The sequence below is a fragment of the Hemitrygon akajei genome, chromosome 8, assembly GCF_048418815.1.
Source record: "Hemitrygon akajei chromosome 8, sHemAka1.3, whole genome shotgun sequence".
Taxonomy (NCBI): Eukaryota; Metazoa; Chordata; class Chondrichthyes; order Myliobatiformes; family Dasyatidae; genus Hemitrygon; species Hemitrygon akajei.
The window spans coordinates 115,551,035-115,565,904 of NC_133131.1; the positions used below are offsets into that span (position 1 = coordinate 115,551,035).

General features: G+C 37.8%; 1 protein-coding gene across 6 annotated transcripts in view; it reads right to left on the minus strand.

Annotated features, from left to right (window-relative positions):
* Positions 1–14,870, minus strand: part of tbc1d5 (TBC1 domain family, member 5) — a 477,565-nt gene that overhangs the window by 254,108 nt on the left and 208,587 nt on the right. For all 6 annotated transcript variants that reach the window (XM_073054429.1, XM_073054423.1, XM_073054427.1 and 3 more), the window contains one exon: positions 6,001–6,070. In XM_073054429.1, coding sequence (XP_072910530.1) covers positions 6,001–6,070 — 70 coding nt within the window. The remainder of the gene's footprint in view (positions 1–6,000; positions 6,071–14,870) is intronic.

Sequence of the window (14,870 nt, forward strand, 5' to 3'; positions counted from 1 at the left end):
AGATGGGGAGAAAATTTAAAAATCAGAGGAGCAAAGGGACTTGGAAGTCTTTCTGCGGCATTAACTTGCAGGTTGAGTCTGTGGTAAGAATGGCAAATGCAATGTTAGCATTTATTTTCAGAGGACAAGAATAAAAGAGCAAAGATGTGATGCTGAGGCTTTATAAGGCATTGGGCAGACCACACTTGAAATACCGCAAGCAATGTTGGGTCTCTTATTTAAGAAAAGATGTGCTGGTACTGAAGAGGGTCCAGAGGAGGTTCAGGAGATAGATATTGGGAATGAAAGCATTAATGTGTTTGATGGCTCTGGGCCTGTATTCACTGAAGATTAGAAGAATGGGGGTGGAAATCTCATTGAAACCTATAAAATATTGAAAGGCCTAGATGAAGTAGATGTGGAGAGTATAGTTCCTGTTGTGGGTAAGTCTAGGACCAAAGAACATACCCTCAGAACAGAGAGATTTAAAATCTAGAACAGAGATTGAGAGGAATTTCTTTAGCCAGAGAGTGGTGAATCTCAGAATTTCAATGCCATAGATGACTTTGGAGGCCAGTCATTGAGTATATTTAAAGTGAAGGTTGATAGGTTCTTGATTAGTCAGGGCACCAAAGGGTATGGGAAGAAGGCAAGAAAATGGAGTTGAAAGGGATAATAAATCAGCCATGATGGAATGGTGTAGCAGATCTGATAGGCTGAATGGCCTAATTCTGCTCTTTTATCTTACTGTCTTATATCAACTTATTCTACACTGACACATTTGTAAAGGTCATGCCTTTATCTCTGATTTCCTTCCCTCACTTTGTCCTGGCCTTCTCATATGTGTGAAACACCTTGAAGTTTTCCTTAAACCTACTTACCAAGACCTTCCCTTGTCCCTTTCTTGATATCCTAAATCCATTCTTAAGCTCTTTCCTGGTTATCTTGTAACTGTTAAGAGCCCTATCTGATCCTCACTTTCTAAACCTCAAGTATGCTTCTTTCTTCATCTTGACTAGATGTTCCACATCTCATCAACCATGGTTCCTTCACTCTACCATCCCTTCTCTGCCTTGATGGGTCAAAGCTATCCAAAACCCCATGCAAGTGCACACTCAACAACCTCCAAATTTCTGTTGTGTATTTCTCTGAGTATATATGTTCTCAATTTACACTTCCAAGTTTCTATGTTCCCATACTGTCTATTCCTATCCTTCTGCAAGGCTATGTTAAGGGTCACAGAGTTGTGGTCTGTGTCTCTGAAATGTTCACCCACTGAATGTTCTGTCACCTGACCAGGTTCATTGTTTAGTACCAGATTCAATATTGTCTTTACTCTAGTAGGCCTATCTACATTATATATCAGGAATCTTTCCAGAACACAGTTAACAAATTCCACCTCATCTAAACCTTTTGAACTAGGAAGATTCCAATCAATATTAGGGAAGTTGAAGCCACCCATGACAACAACTCACTTACTCCTGCTTATTTTAAAAATCTGCCTCCCAATCTACATCTCAGTGTCCCTATTGCCATTGGGAGTTTGATTAATTACTCCCAATAGTGTGATTGCTCCTTCGCTGTTTCTTATTTCCACCCATACTGACTCAGTAGACAATTCCTCTTAATGATGTCCTCACTTTTTGTAGCTGTGATTCTATCCCTGGTTAGTAATGCCACTCCCCCATATCTTTTACCTCCCTTTCTGTCCCTTTTGAAACATCTAAACCTCAAAACATCCAGCAGCCATTCCTGCTCACGTGACAGCCAAGTTCCTGAAAGGGCACAACTTTGTACTTCTCATATTAAATTAGACACATTTCAATCCATCCAATTGACTACAATTATGCCCTTTCCATTGCCTATCCTTCCTCACAGTCTCTCTACATGTTGTATCAACCTTCACAAACTGCCCCACCCTCTGACCTATCACTCTGGTTTCCCATCTTCAAACTGTTTAAACTGTCAGACATTTAAACCTTCCTCAACACCTGCCTGTAAGGATATTAGTTCCCTTCAATTTCAGCTGCAACCCATCTCTTTCCTACAGGCCATACCTTCCCCAGAAACATAGAAAACAGGTGCAGGAGTAGGCCATTCGGCCCTTTGAGCCTGCACCGCCATTCAGTATGATCATGGCTGATCATCCAACTCAGAACCCTGTACCTGCTTTCTCTCCATACCCCTGATCCCTTTAGCCACAAGGGCCATATCTAACTTCCTCTTAAATATAGCCAATGAACCGGCCTCAACTGTTTCCTGTGGCAGAGAATTCCACAGATTCACCACTCTCTGTGTGAAGAAGTTTTTCCTCATCTCGGTCCTAAAAGGCTTCCCCTTTATCCGTAAACTGTGACCCCTCGTTCTGGACTTCCCTAACATTGGAAACAATCTTCCTGCATCTAGCCTGTCCAATCCCTTTAGAATTTTATACATTTCAATAAGATCCCCCCTCAATCTTCTAAATTCCAGTGAGTATAACTTAAGTGATACTCAGAAGTGATCCACAAATCTGAAAGCCAACCTCCTTCACCAGCTCTTCAGCCAAACATTGATCTGCCAAATCACCCTGTTCTTAACCTCTTTGGCACATTGCACAGGCAGTCATCCAGAGATTCTTAGCTTCAAGGTCCTACTTTTCAGCTTCTTACCTAGTTCCCTATATTCTCTCTTCAGGACCACGGCTCTTTTCCTGCCTATGTCGTTGGTACCAATATATACCACAACTTCTGGCCGCACACCATCCTTCTTAAGAATGCTGGGGTCCTGGTCTGAGATGTCTCTGATCTTGGCAGCTGGGAGGCAATAAAGTCTCCTGTCTGTTCCCCTAACTATTGAACTCCTGTTAACATTTCTCTATTCTTCTTCCCCCACCCCACACCTTTCCTCCTGAGCTTCCTTTTGAGACTGGGAGCCACAGACCTGGACTTTACAGCTTTCTCCTGGTGGGTCGATTCCAACCCTCCACCCTCCCATCAGTATCTAAAATGGTATACTTGTTATTAAGGAGAACAGCCACAGGGGTACTGTGCGCTGTTTCTGTCTATTCCCTTTCCCTCTCCTGACAGTCACTCAGCTACCTGCCTCCTACAACTTAGACGAGTCTACCTCCATGTAGTTCTTATCTATCACAAACTCATTCTCTCGTATGGGCTGAAGGTCGCTCAGCCCCAGTTCCCTCACACAATATATAAGGAGCTGCACTCAATGCATTTCTTGCAGATGCAGCAATCAGGAAAACTAGAGGCCTCATAGATTTCTCACATCTTGCATGGAAACACACCACTGACCTGGGATCCATTTTCACTATTCTAGCTAGGTATTAGTAGACAAAGAGAAACCTCAGCTTAGCCTCTGCCTCTTCTCCATGACGCCTCTGGAGCTAAAGCATCAAGCTCCTCCACCCTAGTACTATCCTATTTATATATGGCCACTCCACTAAAATCTAACTGCTTTTTATTGGCTCTTGCCAAGTGCCTATTAAGCCAATCTATCTCAATCTCTGCAGAAAGGCCCCTGATATGAACAAATATACTAATGAAAAATTTTAAGGTGCAAATATAAAATGTGTATGAGAAGACATTGGGAGGACTACATGAAAATACTAGTTAACTGATCTTAAAGATACAATGCAATATTGCAGCAATTCCAGGCAGAAAGCTCGTAAGCCTTCAGTATGTCAAACACTGACAGGCAAGCATTAAGCACATTTTTTAGATTATTAACAGAGTTTATGATGACTTGTCTTCAAGTGATGATGTTTCATTAATCATGACAGAATTTTTCAAATAATTTTATAACTCTAGCTTGCAATGCAGAAGCACACAGGCATTACTTCAGCAAAATCAAACTGCTGGGAGATCTCAACATCTGTGGAGGCAAAGAGAATAGCAGACATTTCCTTCCTCCAAAGATACTGATTGACCAGCAGTTTGCTTTTTGCACCCAATTCCAGCATCTGCAGTCTTTTTTTGTGCCAACAGCTGATTGCAATTGATGTATATTTATCCAATGGTGACTTCAGTTAAATAAACAGGTGTTTGCAAAGAGGTGTTAATTATGTTCTCTTCAAGTGCTGAAAAGGTTACAAATGCTGAATAAGTGACTGAATGAGGATTCAGTAACTCTTGGTTTACAGATTTATAACGTGGTATTCATCTATTGAACAAAACCACCTGCCTTATGACTGTATTGTTCATCGGGAATTTAACAAGTAATGTTTTCCCAGCCATGCATGAATTAGCCTACTGCATATATTTTGTATTTTGTTCTGAAAATGCATTTTGATTAGAAGCTAATGAATAGGTTATACTTGTTAAGCCACTAAACTACAGTGCATTCTTGTGATCTTACTTTCTTTTTAAAATTACAAACAACTTGGAATTAGAGTACTCACTTAGAGCAGTCAATTTGTCATCGACAAGATCTTTAGACTGTAGATAGCATTCCTTTTTTGTATATTATTGTTGTTAAGCGAAAACACCAGCAAATCCCACTTGACTAATTCTCATATTTCTTTTATATAACAAACTACACTTAATTCTGATGTCCAAATTCAGTTTTTCAGGAAAAACCTTTACATTTTAACAAGCACTTTTGTCGCTAACTAATATTATATAAAGAGAAATGATGACAATTTGGGTGAATGTTAACAGAGTATCTGCAAGGATTTATCTCCCTTGGGGCAAGCATGGTTTATAATACAAGATATCACTTGCTAAAATGAAACAAAACTGTAAATTAATCATGTTACTTTATAGCTAGTTTTTCATCCCTCCTTCACTGTTCCATCCTGTCAAAATCTACCAAGATAAGATTGATCACCATGTAAATTAGTTAACATCATAGCATACATGATATACACACCAATCTTATTTAAAATAAACTAGATGCTCAAAGAAACCAACTTTCAAAAAGGGCTTTAAATCTACATTATATTTGAAATAATTAGATATTATTTTACTTGATGGCGTTCATAAAAGAATGTTCTTTTATATAAAGAAAATGTATTTGACGGTGGCAGCAGGATAGATTTAAACCCATAATATTTGCAAATCAGAAACAGAATAACATTAATATTCTGTGATGCAACATTAATATTCTGCATCACTTTACCATAAGCATAAACATAATGGTATTCCTTGTATCTCTGATACTTTTTACACCATGTATCATAGCCCCTTATTGTTCCTTACTGAATTGCCTCTCAGAAGTAAATTGGTACATACTGATTCAACTTCTATCAGTACTAAGAAAATAAGTCTCATAAAATTTGATTACAGTTAGCCACAGAATTATGAGTCACAAAGAAAAGTAATATATTTCTGAGATGAAACAAAAAACTTAATTGGCTGTCTAAATTTAGAGATTCACTTTGTTCATTGAAATCTTTCAAGTGTGTGATCATCCAGCATTAAACTAAGGGAATGCTTCATTATCAGAGGAGTCACCATATTGATGAAATGTTAAACAGAAGTCTTATTGCTCTCTTGATTGGATGGAAATATCTATTGCTCAAACAAACACTGGTGTTAATCTTGATGTACTGGTCAACATTAAACCCTCATTCAACATGTCTACAATTTTCTGGCCATTTCTTTCTGAAGCTTTATGTTGAATCTCATTAGGCATACATTACATGCTACATTTCCACTTACAAAACACTGACTACATTTCAAAACGTAACTATGGCTATATATTGTTATAGATTGTGAAAGAATTATATAAATGCATGGTTTTTTTTGCATCAATTTGATAGACTTAATATCCAACTGAGGAATTACAGGAACAATAAGATGATTAGCCTTGCTGAATGTTCTGTCACGGTTCTCATGTTATACAGTATAAAATGATAACTACATCTTTAAAATGTTTGTGATTCAAAATATTCCATATACACAAAAGCAGATATTAATTCAGAATAAGTTATCAAAGAACAAAAAAAGCTTTTCTATTTTGTTTCAGCTAAATACAATACAAGGAACGCTGCAATGAACCTTATTCTGTAAGTGAAAAATATACCTATAAGAGCTGTATTTTCCGTTGTCCAATACTGATTGCAATTTGGTTTCCTCATTTTCATTATTCTCACCTGCAGAACACAGAAGCAAAAGAAAAAGAATAAATTTCATCATAAATATAATTAGTATGCACAAATAATTTAGATCAGCATTGTTAAAAATCACTAAAATTTTAAGAAACTCCTAACAATCCATACTAACTATTATTAAATATGTTATTATATATACTTTTAAATCAGAATGTCATTTTATTTTCTCTTAAATAACAATGCTTCTTAGCTGGTACCACAGCTATTAGTAGGTCTGCATAATGTTGCAGCAGGGTTTAATCTTTCATCTACAAATTAGCCAATAAACATAGACCAAATATTTGGTGACAAATGAACTAAGTTCAATACAGATCAGTGCCAGTATTCACACCTGCATTTTCCTTAAATCCTAAGTAAAAATTGAAGGAGAAAGCCAAGATATTTTTCTTCCTTTTACACCTCAAGAGCAGCAAGGTTCATGTAGCACTCCTTCTGTTGTCCTGTCCAATTCAACTTAGCACCCAATGCAAGACATGAAGACTGATACATAATCCAACTGAAGTCCTTTATTTTAAAGTTATTTGATAGTATACCTATATCTAGCCTGGTGACAAAATTGGTGGAGGAAGCCAGAACATTAAAGGTCCAAAGGTTCAGTCATTATCAAAGTATACAACCCTGAAATTCTTCTTCTGCAGAGAGCCACAAAACCAAGAAAGAAAAGTGTGGCAACTCAGTCGTTAATCCCCAAATCACTCCTTTCCGCACGAAAAATGAACAAAAATGGAACAGGCACGACTCCCAAATTTGCGGTGCCCATGCACAAAAACACAAGAAAGATCAGGGAAAAAAAACACAGAATATCAAAAACTATAAGACTGAAAAGTCTACAGTCCAAGTCCATATCCAAAACACAGAAAACCTGGGTAACATTCCAGCGGCAGCTCATTCCCTCTCTGGCAGCAGAGCGATGCCACCAGTGATCAAGAGGCAGTCTCCTCTCTCCAGCAGAAGACTGATCTCAAAGCGATCAAAATTTAGTCTCTCCACTCCAGCAGCAGAGTGATCCCACCAGTGATCAAAAGGCAGGCAGCCAGCACTCAGATTCCATATTTGCCTCAATGTTTCAATTTCCCTCGTTGCTTTAATCGGTGAACAATGGAACCTATAATTGGCGAAATGAAGTCAAATACTGGCTCGTGCCCCACAACCTTCGCACACAATGCCTCTGCCTCCCGGAATCTTCTCAGAGACTGCAGAGCGCTAAAACACTCAAACAATCTCCAAACTGAACTCAATATGAAAAACAAATGTAAAAGCATCAAAGATGTGGAATATATGGCTTCATGATCTATCATAGAACATTACAGCACAGAAACAGGTCTTTTGGCCCTCCTTGGCTGTGCCGAACCATTTTTCTGCCTAGTCCCACTGACCTGCACCTGGACCATATCCCTCCATACACCTCTCATCCATGTACCTGTCCAAGTTTTTCTTAAATGTTAAAAGTGAGCCCGCATTTACCACTTCATCTGGCAGCTCATTCCACACTCCCACCACTCTCTGTGTGAAGAAGCCCCCCCCAATGTTCCCTTTAAACTTTTCCCCCTTCACCCTTAACCCATGTCCTTTGGTTTTTTTTCTCCCCCAGCCTCAGTGGAAAAAGCCTGCTTGCATTCACTCTATCTATACCCATCATAATTTTATATACCTCTATCAAGTCTCCCCTCATTCTTCTACGCTCTAGGGAATAAAGTCCTAACCTATTCAACCTTTCTCTGTAACTCAGTTTCTCAAGTCGCGGCAACATCCTTGTAAACCTTCTCTGCACTCTTTCAACCTTATTAATATCCTTCCTGTAATTCAGTGACCAAAACTGTACACAGTACTCCAAATTCAGCCTCACCAATGTCCTATACAACCTCACCATAACCTTCCAACTCTTATACTCAATACTTTGATTTATAAAGGCCAATGTACCAAAAGCTCTCTTTACTACCCTATCTAACTGTGACACCACTTTTAGGGAATTTTCTATCTGCATTCCTAGATCACTCTGTTCTACTGCACTCCTCAGTGTCCTACCATTTACCTTGTATGTTCTACCTTGGTTTGTCCTTCCAAAGTGCAATAGCTCACACTTGTCTGTATTAAACTCCATCTGACATTTTTCAGCCCATTTTTCCAGCTGGTCCAAGTCCCTCTGCAAGCTTTGAAAACCTTCCTCACTGTCCACTACACCTCCAATCTTTGTATCATCAGCAAATTTGCTGATACAATTTACCACATTATCATCCAGATCATTGATATAGATGACAAATAACAATGGACCCAGCACTGATCCCTGTGGCACACACCAGAAGATGTTAACCAAATGAACATTGTATGCAGTTGCCATCTCAACTGGAAGTGACCGTACATGATTTTAAGATTAATTAAGGCATTACTTAGCAACTAAATTAGGAAATATTTGCACAAAGAGCAGAGGGAATGTGAAGCTTTCTCCTGAAAATGCTGCATCATTTGAAGGGGCCTTGATAGATCTTACATCAGGTGAAGATATCTAAGTATATAGAGCAAGAGTAGGTAAATGAAGTTAAGCCACAGACCAGTCATAATCTAACAGAATTATAAGAATGGGTTACATGGCCTAATGATCCTTCATTCTAAATGAATCTCCATTAAATTTCAATTTTTTTTAACCACTGCTGTGACAGGATAAAAATCAGGGAAAACGTCTTCCTATACCATACTGTCCAAATGAAATCCACTATTATATTAACACTGAGAGAGTGGTTGTTTAAAATGGTTTTCACATTTCATCCATGATATGCTGCATAAATTTAAGAAAAATATTTAAAAGTTATCATTTGCAAGTTATTTCATTTGACAGTGATAAAGCTACCTTATTTGTTATAAAAATAGCAAATGTACAATGTAGATTCATGAGCAACATTTGGTATTCCACCAGTGTACTAACTAACTCAATCACCGGCAATTAAGAATCAAGTCAATCTTCTCATGGGATAAACAGTATGTCTGAAATATCTTCATTACATGATACTTCCTTCACGATACCTGTAGTACAAGGATTAACTGAACTCAGAATGGCCACTGAGTATGGTAAATTTAAACCTTCTAGTCATCCTACCATATACATAAATTTATAAAGTCAAGGGAGGAATATGTTACTTTATAATGAATTCTGATTCCAGAATTCCATCAGCCATTAGATGAGATCATATGCAAATGAACAATCATACATTGCCTCTTTAACTTTTCTTAAAAGTATAAAACTGTACAGTTTAATACTAAAATATTACCAAGAAAATTATATTTAACACTATTCACAGTCTTTCTAAAGCATAAGACCCCAAAAATATAATAAGAGAGCACAGGATTTATTAATGTAGTCAAATATATCACTCCATGTTATGATTGAAAGACCTATTAATTACTTTGTATTCAACAATATTCTTCACACCAAAACAATAGCTGTAAGAAAAGAGGGCAAAAAATGTTGGCGGCATATTCTCACGAAGTAGAAAAAATTACTTGGAATTTAGGGAAGAAAGACAAGTTGGCAACCTTATGAAGAGGGGGTTTGGTGAATAGCATTACACAAATAGAAAACATTCATAATGACTATATATTAATTTTAAAGGACTGGATGGGATGGTAATCTGAGGACTCTGCAAATGATTAGAAATCTGCAGTCTGGATTCTTTGTTGAGAGGATGTTATTTGAGAAGCATTGTGCTACCCAAAATATAATTGGATGTGAAAGTTTGAATCTGAGCATCACCGTATGGGAAAATAGTGATCAACATTGCAAGAAAAAAGTACCATGCATGATTGGTTAAGCACTTTAAAAATACAGACATGGCTGAATATAAGTTTGCCAGCTGTAATACTGATTACTTTCTTTAGTTCACAGGCAATAAGAGTTTAAGCATCAAGAGTGAGTGATTTAATGAACAATTTTGCTCTCAACTTGTTGTCTGATATCAACTCGAGTACTAAAATCTAATCTTGTGCTCAGAGCACTCGTGAATAAAGCAGTTCATCAAAGCAATCAGTCTCAAAGTTTTCATCTTAAATTGATCTAACTGCATTTTTAAAAGTTTGCTTCTGTTTAAACATTTGCCTCTTCATCTGCTAATCAATTCTAGTAATTGTCATTTTTGGAAGCTCCGATAACAGAAAAAAAGTTGCAGCAATCAAGCTCCCAAATATTTTTTCTAAAGGGTAATCCTTTCCAGATTTCAACCAATGTTAGTCACAAAAGCTGATTAAGCGTTTGTGCATCACTGTATAATAGTAAACTACAGGATATGGCTTAACTATGGACTACAAGGAAATTAAGGAAACCATTCACCTGGGATCAATATTTCCTCTTTTTATGTGTAGGTAAAATCTGGAAAATTCATATAGGACAAACTCAGATACTCAAAAAAGCTCCTGTCCTGTCATTAGTGTTAAATTCACTTGCAGAACTGGTTTAAGAAAATCCTCATTTCTCACCTTGTACACAAACTGATTTGAATTTTGAGCAATTTAGTAGGTCTTAAATTATTTCCCAGGTTAACAGGCAGGAAGGATCATACATCCCTTTATCTAACATGTGATTTATAATAAGGTGTGAGGGCAGTGGACATCATACGCAGAGACAGAATCCAATCTTGTGAAGGCACTCAATATTAGTCACTTAGGTAGTTTATGGTAGAAAGAATATTATTTGCCGTTCTTCTAGTTTCATATAATGTAGGGATTTGATGGTAGAAATGTTTGTTCTCAAGGCCATATATTTGGTCAACTTTTCTTACACCAATGTACATTCACCAATGTTTCAGGAAAGGCTTCTTCCCCTCCGCCAAATAGAAATTTATAGTTTTTTCAATTATTATATGTTGCAATGTACTGCTGCCACAAAACAACATATTTCATGACATATGCTGTGATATTACACCTGATTCTGATTCTGATATATCTGATTGGTGAAAGCTGATACCACAGGAACCTGAGCTTGTCAACACTGAACCTATTACTCATTGTTGCAAAATTACAGCTTAAGAACTGGAGTAGGTCATTGGATGAGGCACTAATATTTAATAAGTTTGTGGCTAATATGATTGTCACTACTGACACATTAAAGACTAGAGTAACATTTCCTTTTTCTTTACGTTAATAAAATAATTTTATGTATAAAACACACACCTCAGATACTGATGAGTACAGGTAGAAAAACAGAGAAAGAATTGTTTGCAAAAGAACCAATTTAAGCCTGCTTAAAGCAATGACACTATGAGCGATTGAAGTGAAAGTTGGAAAAGCATTTTCACTTTGTTATTAGGTATTATATTTTATCACAGTAAACTAAGGCTACACAGAATGTTAGCTCATTTAATCAACCAATGTTTCACTTAATCAAATATGATCAAAAATACATTGTAAAAGTATTTACCAAACATAAACAGTAAGGAACTGGTAATGTGTGCAAATTCTCAAAACACTAAAATTGAAAATAGAAATATTCCTGTTTTCAATTGTGTTAAGCAGTGATGAAGTTTATCACAGTATTACCAGAAACTGCTGGAAATGCTCAGCAAATTAGGCGCACGTATGAGGGAAAAAAACACAATGTTAACAATTTAGGTTCTATATAAAAACTACTTCACCCTCTGTTGATATTGCCTGACCTGATAAGTATTTCTAGCACCTCCTAATTTATTCCAGATTTCCTTTTTATAATGTTTTCCACAATTTTTTCCCCAGGTATTAATTATTTATCAGCTTTGGAAGCTGATTCAAACTCCCTCCTAGAAAACTTTGAGGCAAAGGTTTTATAACCTTTTAATTAAAAAAACCAAATGTACACACTTTCTGAGTACTGGAGACCATGCCAAAGTGAGCTTTTTCATTTATTTACCTGTCTATCTTGCAGGCTGACCGTAAGTACTTCGCAACTGAAGGTTTGTTTTCTTTTCGGGAAAAAAACATATTCAATGCTGTAAGCAAACACAGCAGGTATTCTATACATAATGAAGGATAAATGTTGGTTAAGATACCAAGTAAGCTCTTCTACCTTTCTTTCTCATTCACCTCAGTAGTTCTATTTGAAAGACAAACTCTTATAAATGTCAGGCTGGATTTTTCACTCAGATCATGAATTGGACTTTGAATTCATGGTTCAGACAAGATAAGAAAGCTAACATTTTGATCACTTATTTGTGCTTAAAAATGATCTCAGGTTGAAAGATCTTAGGTGTTTCAACTGACGATACCATTGGTTGGGGAAAGTTCAAAAGCTGTGAGTGTATCCAGCCCTAGAAATGTACCTGCATAAACCTTGAAATGTAATAGGTAAGTGCCAGCTTTTGCTCCCATGGTTGAATAAAGTGCTCACATTGAATCTGTAAATATATATAAGGAATAGTCAGAAACTCAAGCAAGTCTTCAGATGCTGGAAATCCAGAGCAATATACACAAAACATTGGAGATACTCAGCAGGTCAGGCACTCATCAATGGAAATGAATAAACAGTCAATTTTTCAGGCCGAGACCTTTCATCACTACTGGAAAGGAAGGGAGAAGATGCCTGATTAAACAAGTGAGGGAAGGGGAAGTAGGTGATAGGTGAGGCCAGGTGGGTGGGAAGGTAAAGGACTTATTTATTGTCATCCCTTAAAACAGAAAGTGATGTAATCATTCAATAAGTCAAGTCGTCAAGTCAACTTTTATTGTCATTTCGACCATAACTGCTGGTACAGTGCATAGTAAAAATGAGACAAAGTTTTTTCAGGACTATGGTGTTACATGACACAGTACAAAAAACTAGACTGAACTACGTAATAAAAAAAAACACAGAGAAAGCTACACTAGACTACAGACCTACACTGGACTGCATAAAGTGCACAAAAACAGTGCAGGCATTCCAATAAATAATAAACAGGACAGTAGGGCAAGGTGTCAGTCCAGGCTCTGTGTATTGAGGAGTGTGATAGCTTGAGGGAAGAAACTGTTACATAGTCTGGTCATGAGAGCCCGAATGCTTCGGAGCCTTTTTCCCAGACGGGAGGAGGGAGAAGAGATTGTATGAGGGGTGCACGGAGTCCTTCATAATGCTGTTTTCTTTGCGGATGCAGCGTGTAGTGTAAATGTCCGTGATGGCAGGAAGAGAGACCCCGATGATCTTCTCAGCTGACCTCACTATCCTTTGCAGGGTCTTGTGATCCGAGATGGTTAAAATTTCCGAACCAGGCAGTGATGCAGTTGCTCAGCATGCTCTCAATACAACCCCTGTAGAATGTGATGAGGATGGGGGGTGGGAGATGGACTTTCCTCAGCCTTCGCAAAAAGTAGAGACGCTGCTGGGCTTTCTTTGCTATGGAGCTGGTGTTGAGGGACCAGGTGAGATTCTCTGTTAGGTGAACACCAGGAAATTTGGTGCTGTAAAAGCAGTATTGCAGTTGTTATATTTAGCTGTTTAAGGATAGTCAGCATGGCATGGTGCATGGTAGGTCATATCTAACCAATTTTATACAGTGTTTCAAGGAAGTTACCAGGGAAGTTGATGTTGTCTACATGGGCTTTGGCAAGGCATTTGACAAAGTCCTGCATGGGAGGTTGGTCAAGAAGGTTCAATCACTCAGGATTCAAGATGAGGTAGTAAATTAGATTAGACACTGGCTTTGTGGGGGAAGCCAGAGGGTTGCCTCTCTGACTGGAGCCCTGTAACAAGTGGAGTACTACAGGGATTGGTACAGGGTTCATTGCTGTTTGTCACCTATATCAATGACTGAGATGATGATGTGGTCAACTGGATCAGCAAATTTGCAGATGACACCAAGATTAGGGGTGTAGTGGACAGCAAGGAAGGCTATCTGAGCTTGCAGCGGGGTGAAAAAAATGGGCTGAAAAAAGGCTCATGGAATTTAATGCAGACAAGTGTGAAGTGTTGCATTTTGGTAGGACCAACCATGGTAGGTCTTACACAGTGAACAGTAGAAGTGCAGTAGACAAAGGGATCTGGGAATCGAGGTCCTTAATTCATTGAAAACTGGCGTTACAGGTGGATAGGGTCGTAAGGAAAGCATTTGGCACATTGACAATCATAAATCAAAGTACAGGAGATGGGATGTTATGTTGAAATTGTACAAATCATTGCTGAGGTCCAATTTGGAGTATTGTGAGAGATTTGGTCACCTACCTACAGGAAAAAGTACAGACTAAATTTATGAGGATGTTGCCAGGTCTGAATGACTTGAGTTATAAGGAAAGATTAAATAGGTTTATTTCTTTATTCATTGGAACATAGAAGACTAAGGGGAGATTTGATAAAGGTATACAAATTTATGAGGGATATAAATAGGATAAATGCAAACAGGCTTTTTTCCACTGAGATTGGGTAGTACTGCAACTAGAGGTCATGGGTTAGGGGGTGAAAGGTAAAAAGTTTAAGGGGAACATGGGGTAAAACTTCTTCACTCAGAGGGTTGAGAGAGTGTGGAACAGGCTGCCAGCACAAGTGGTTCATGGAAGCTCGCTTTCAACATTTAAGAGAAGTCTGGATAACTACATGGATAGCTATCCATGTAGGTTGATGGGGGTAGGCAATTTCAATGTTTCATCAAGGACTAGATGGGCTGAAGGGCCTGTTTCTGCCCTGTACTTTTCTATGACTCTGTCACTGCTACTACATACTTCTCAATATGAAGCCTTAAATGTGAATAATGATTAGCCAGAAGAAACTTATATTAGAAAGAAAACATACGGTGGATTAATATTTGCCATATTGAAAACCAGGTTTGGCATAATGGAAATCATACACGTATAGTTCATG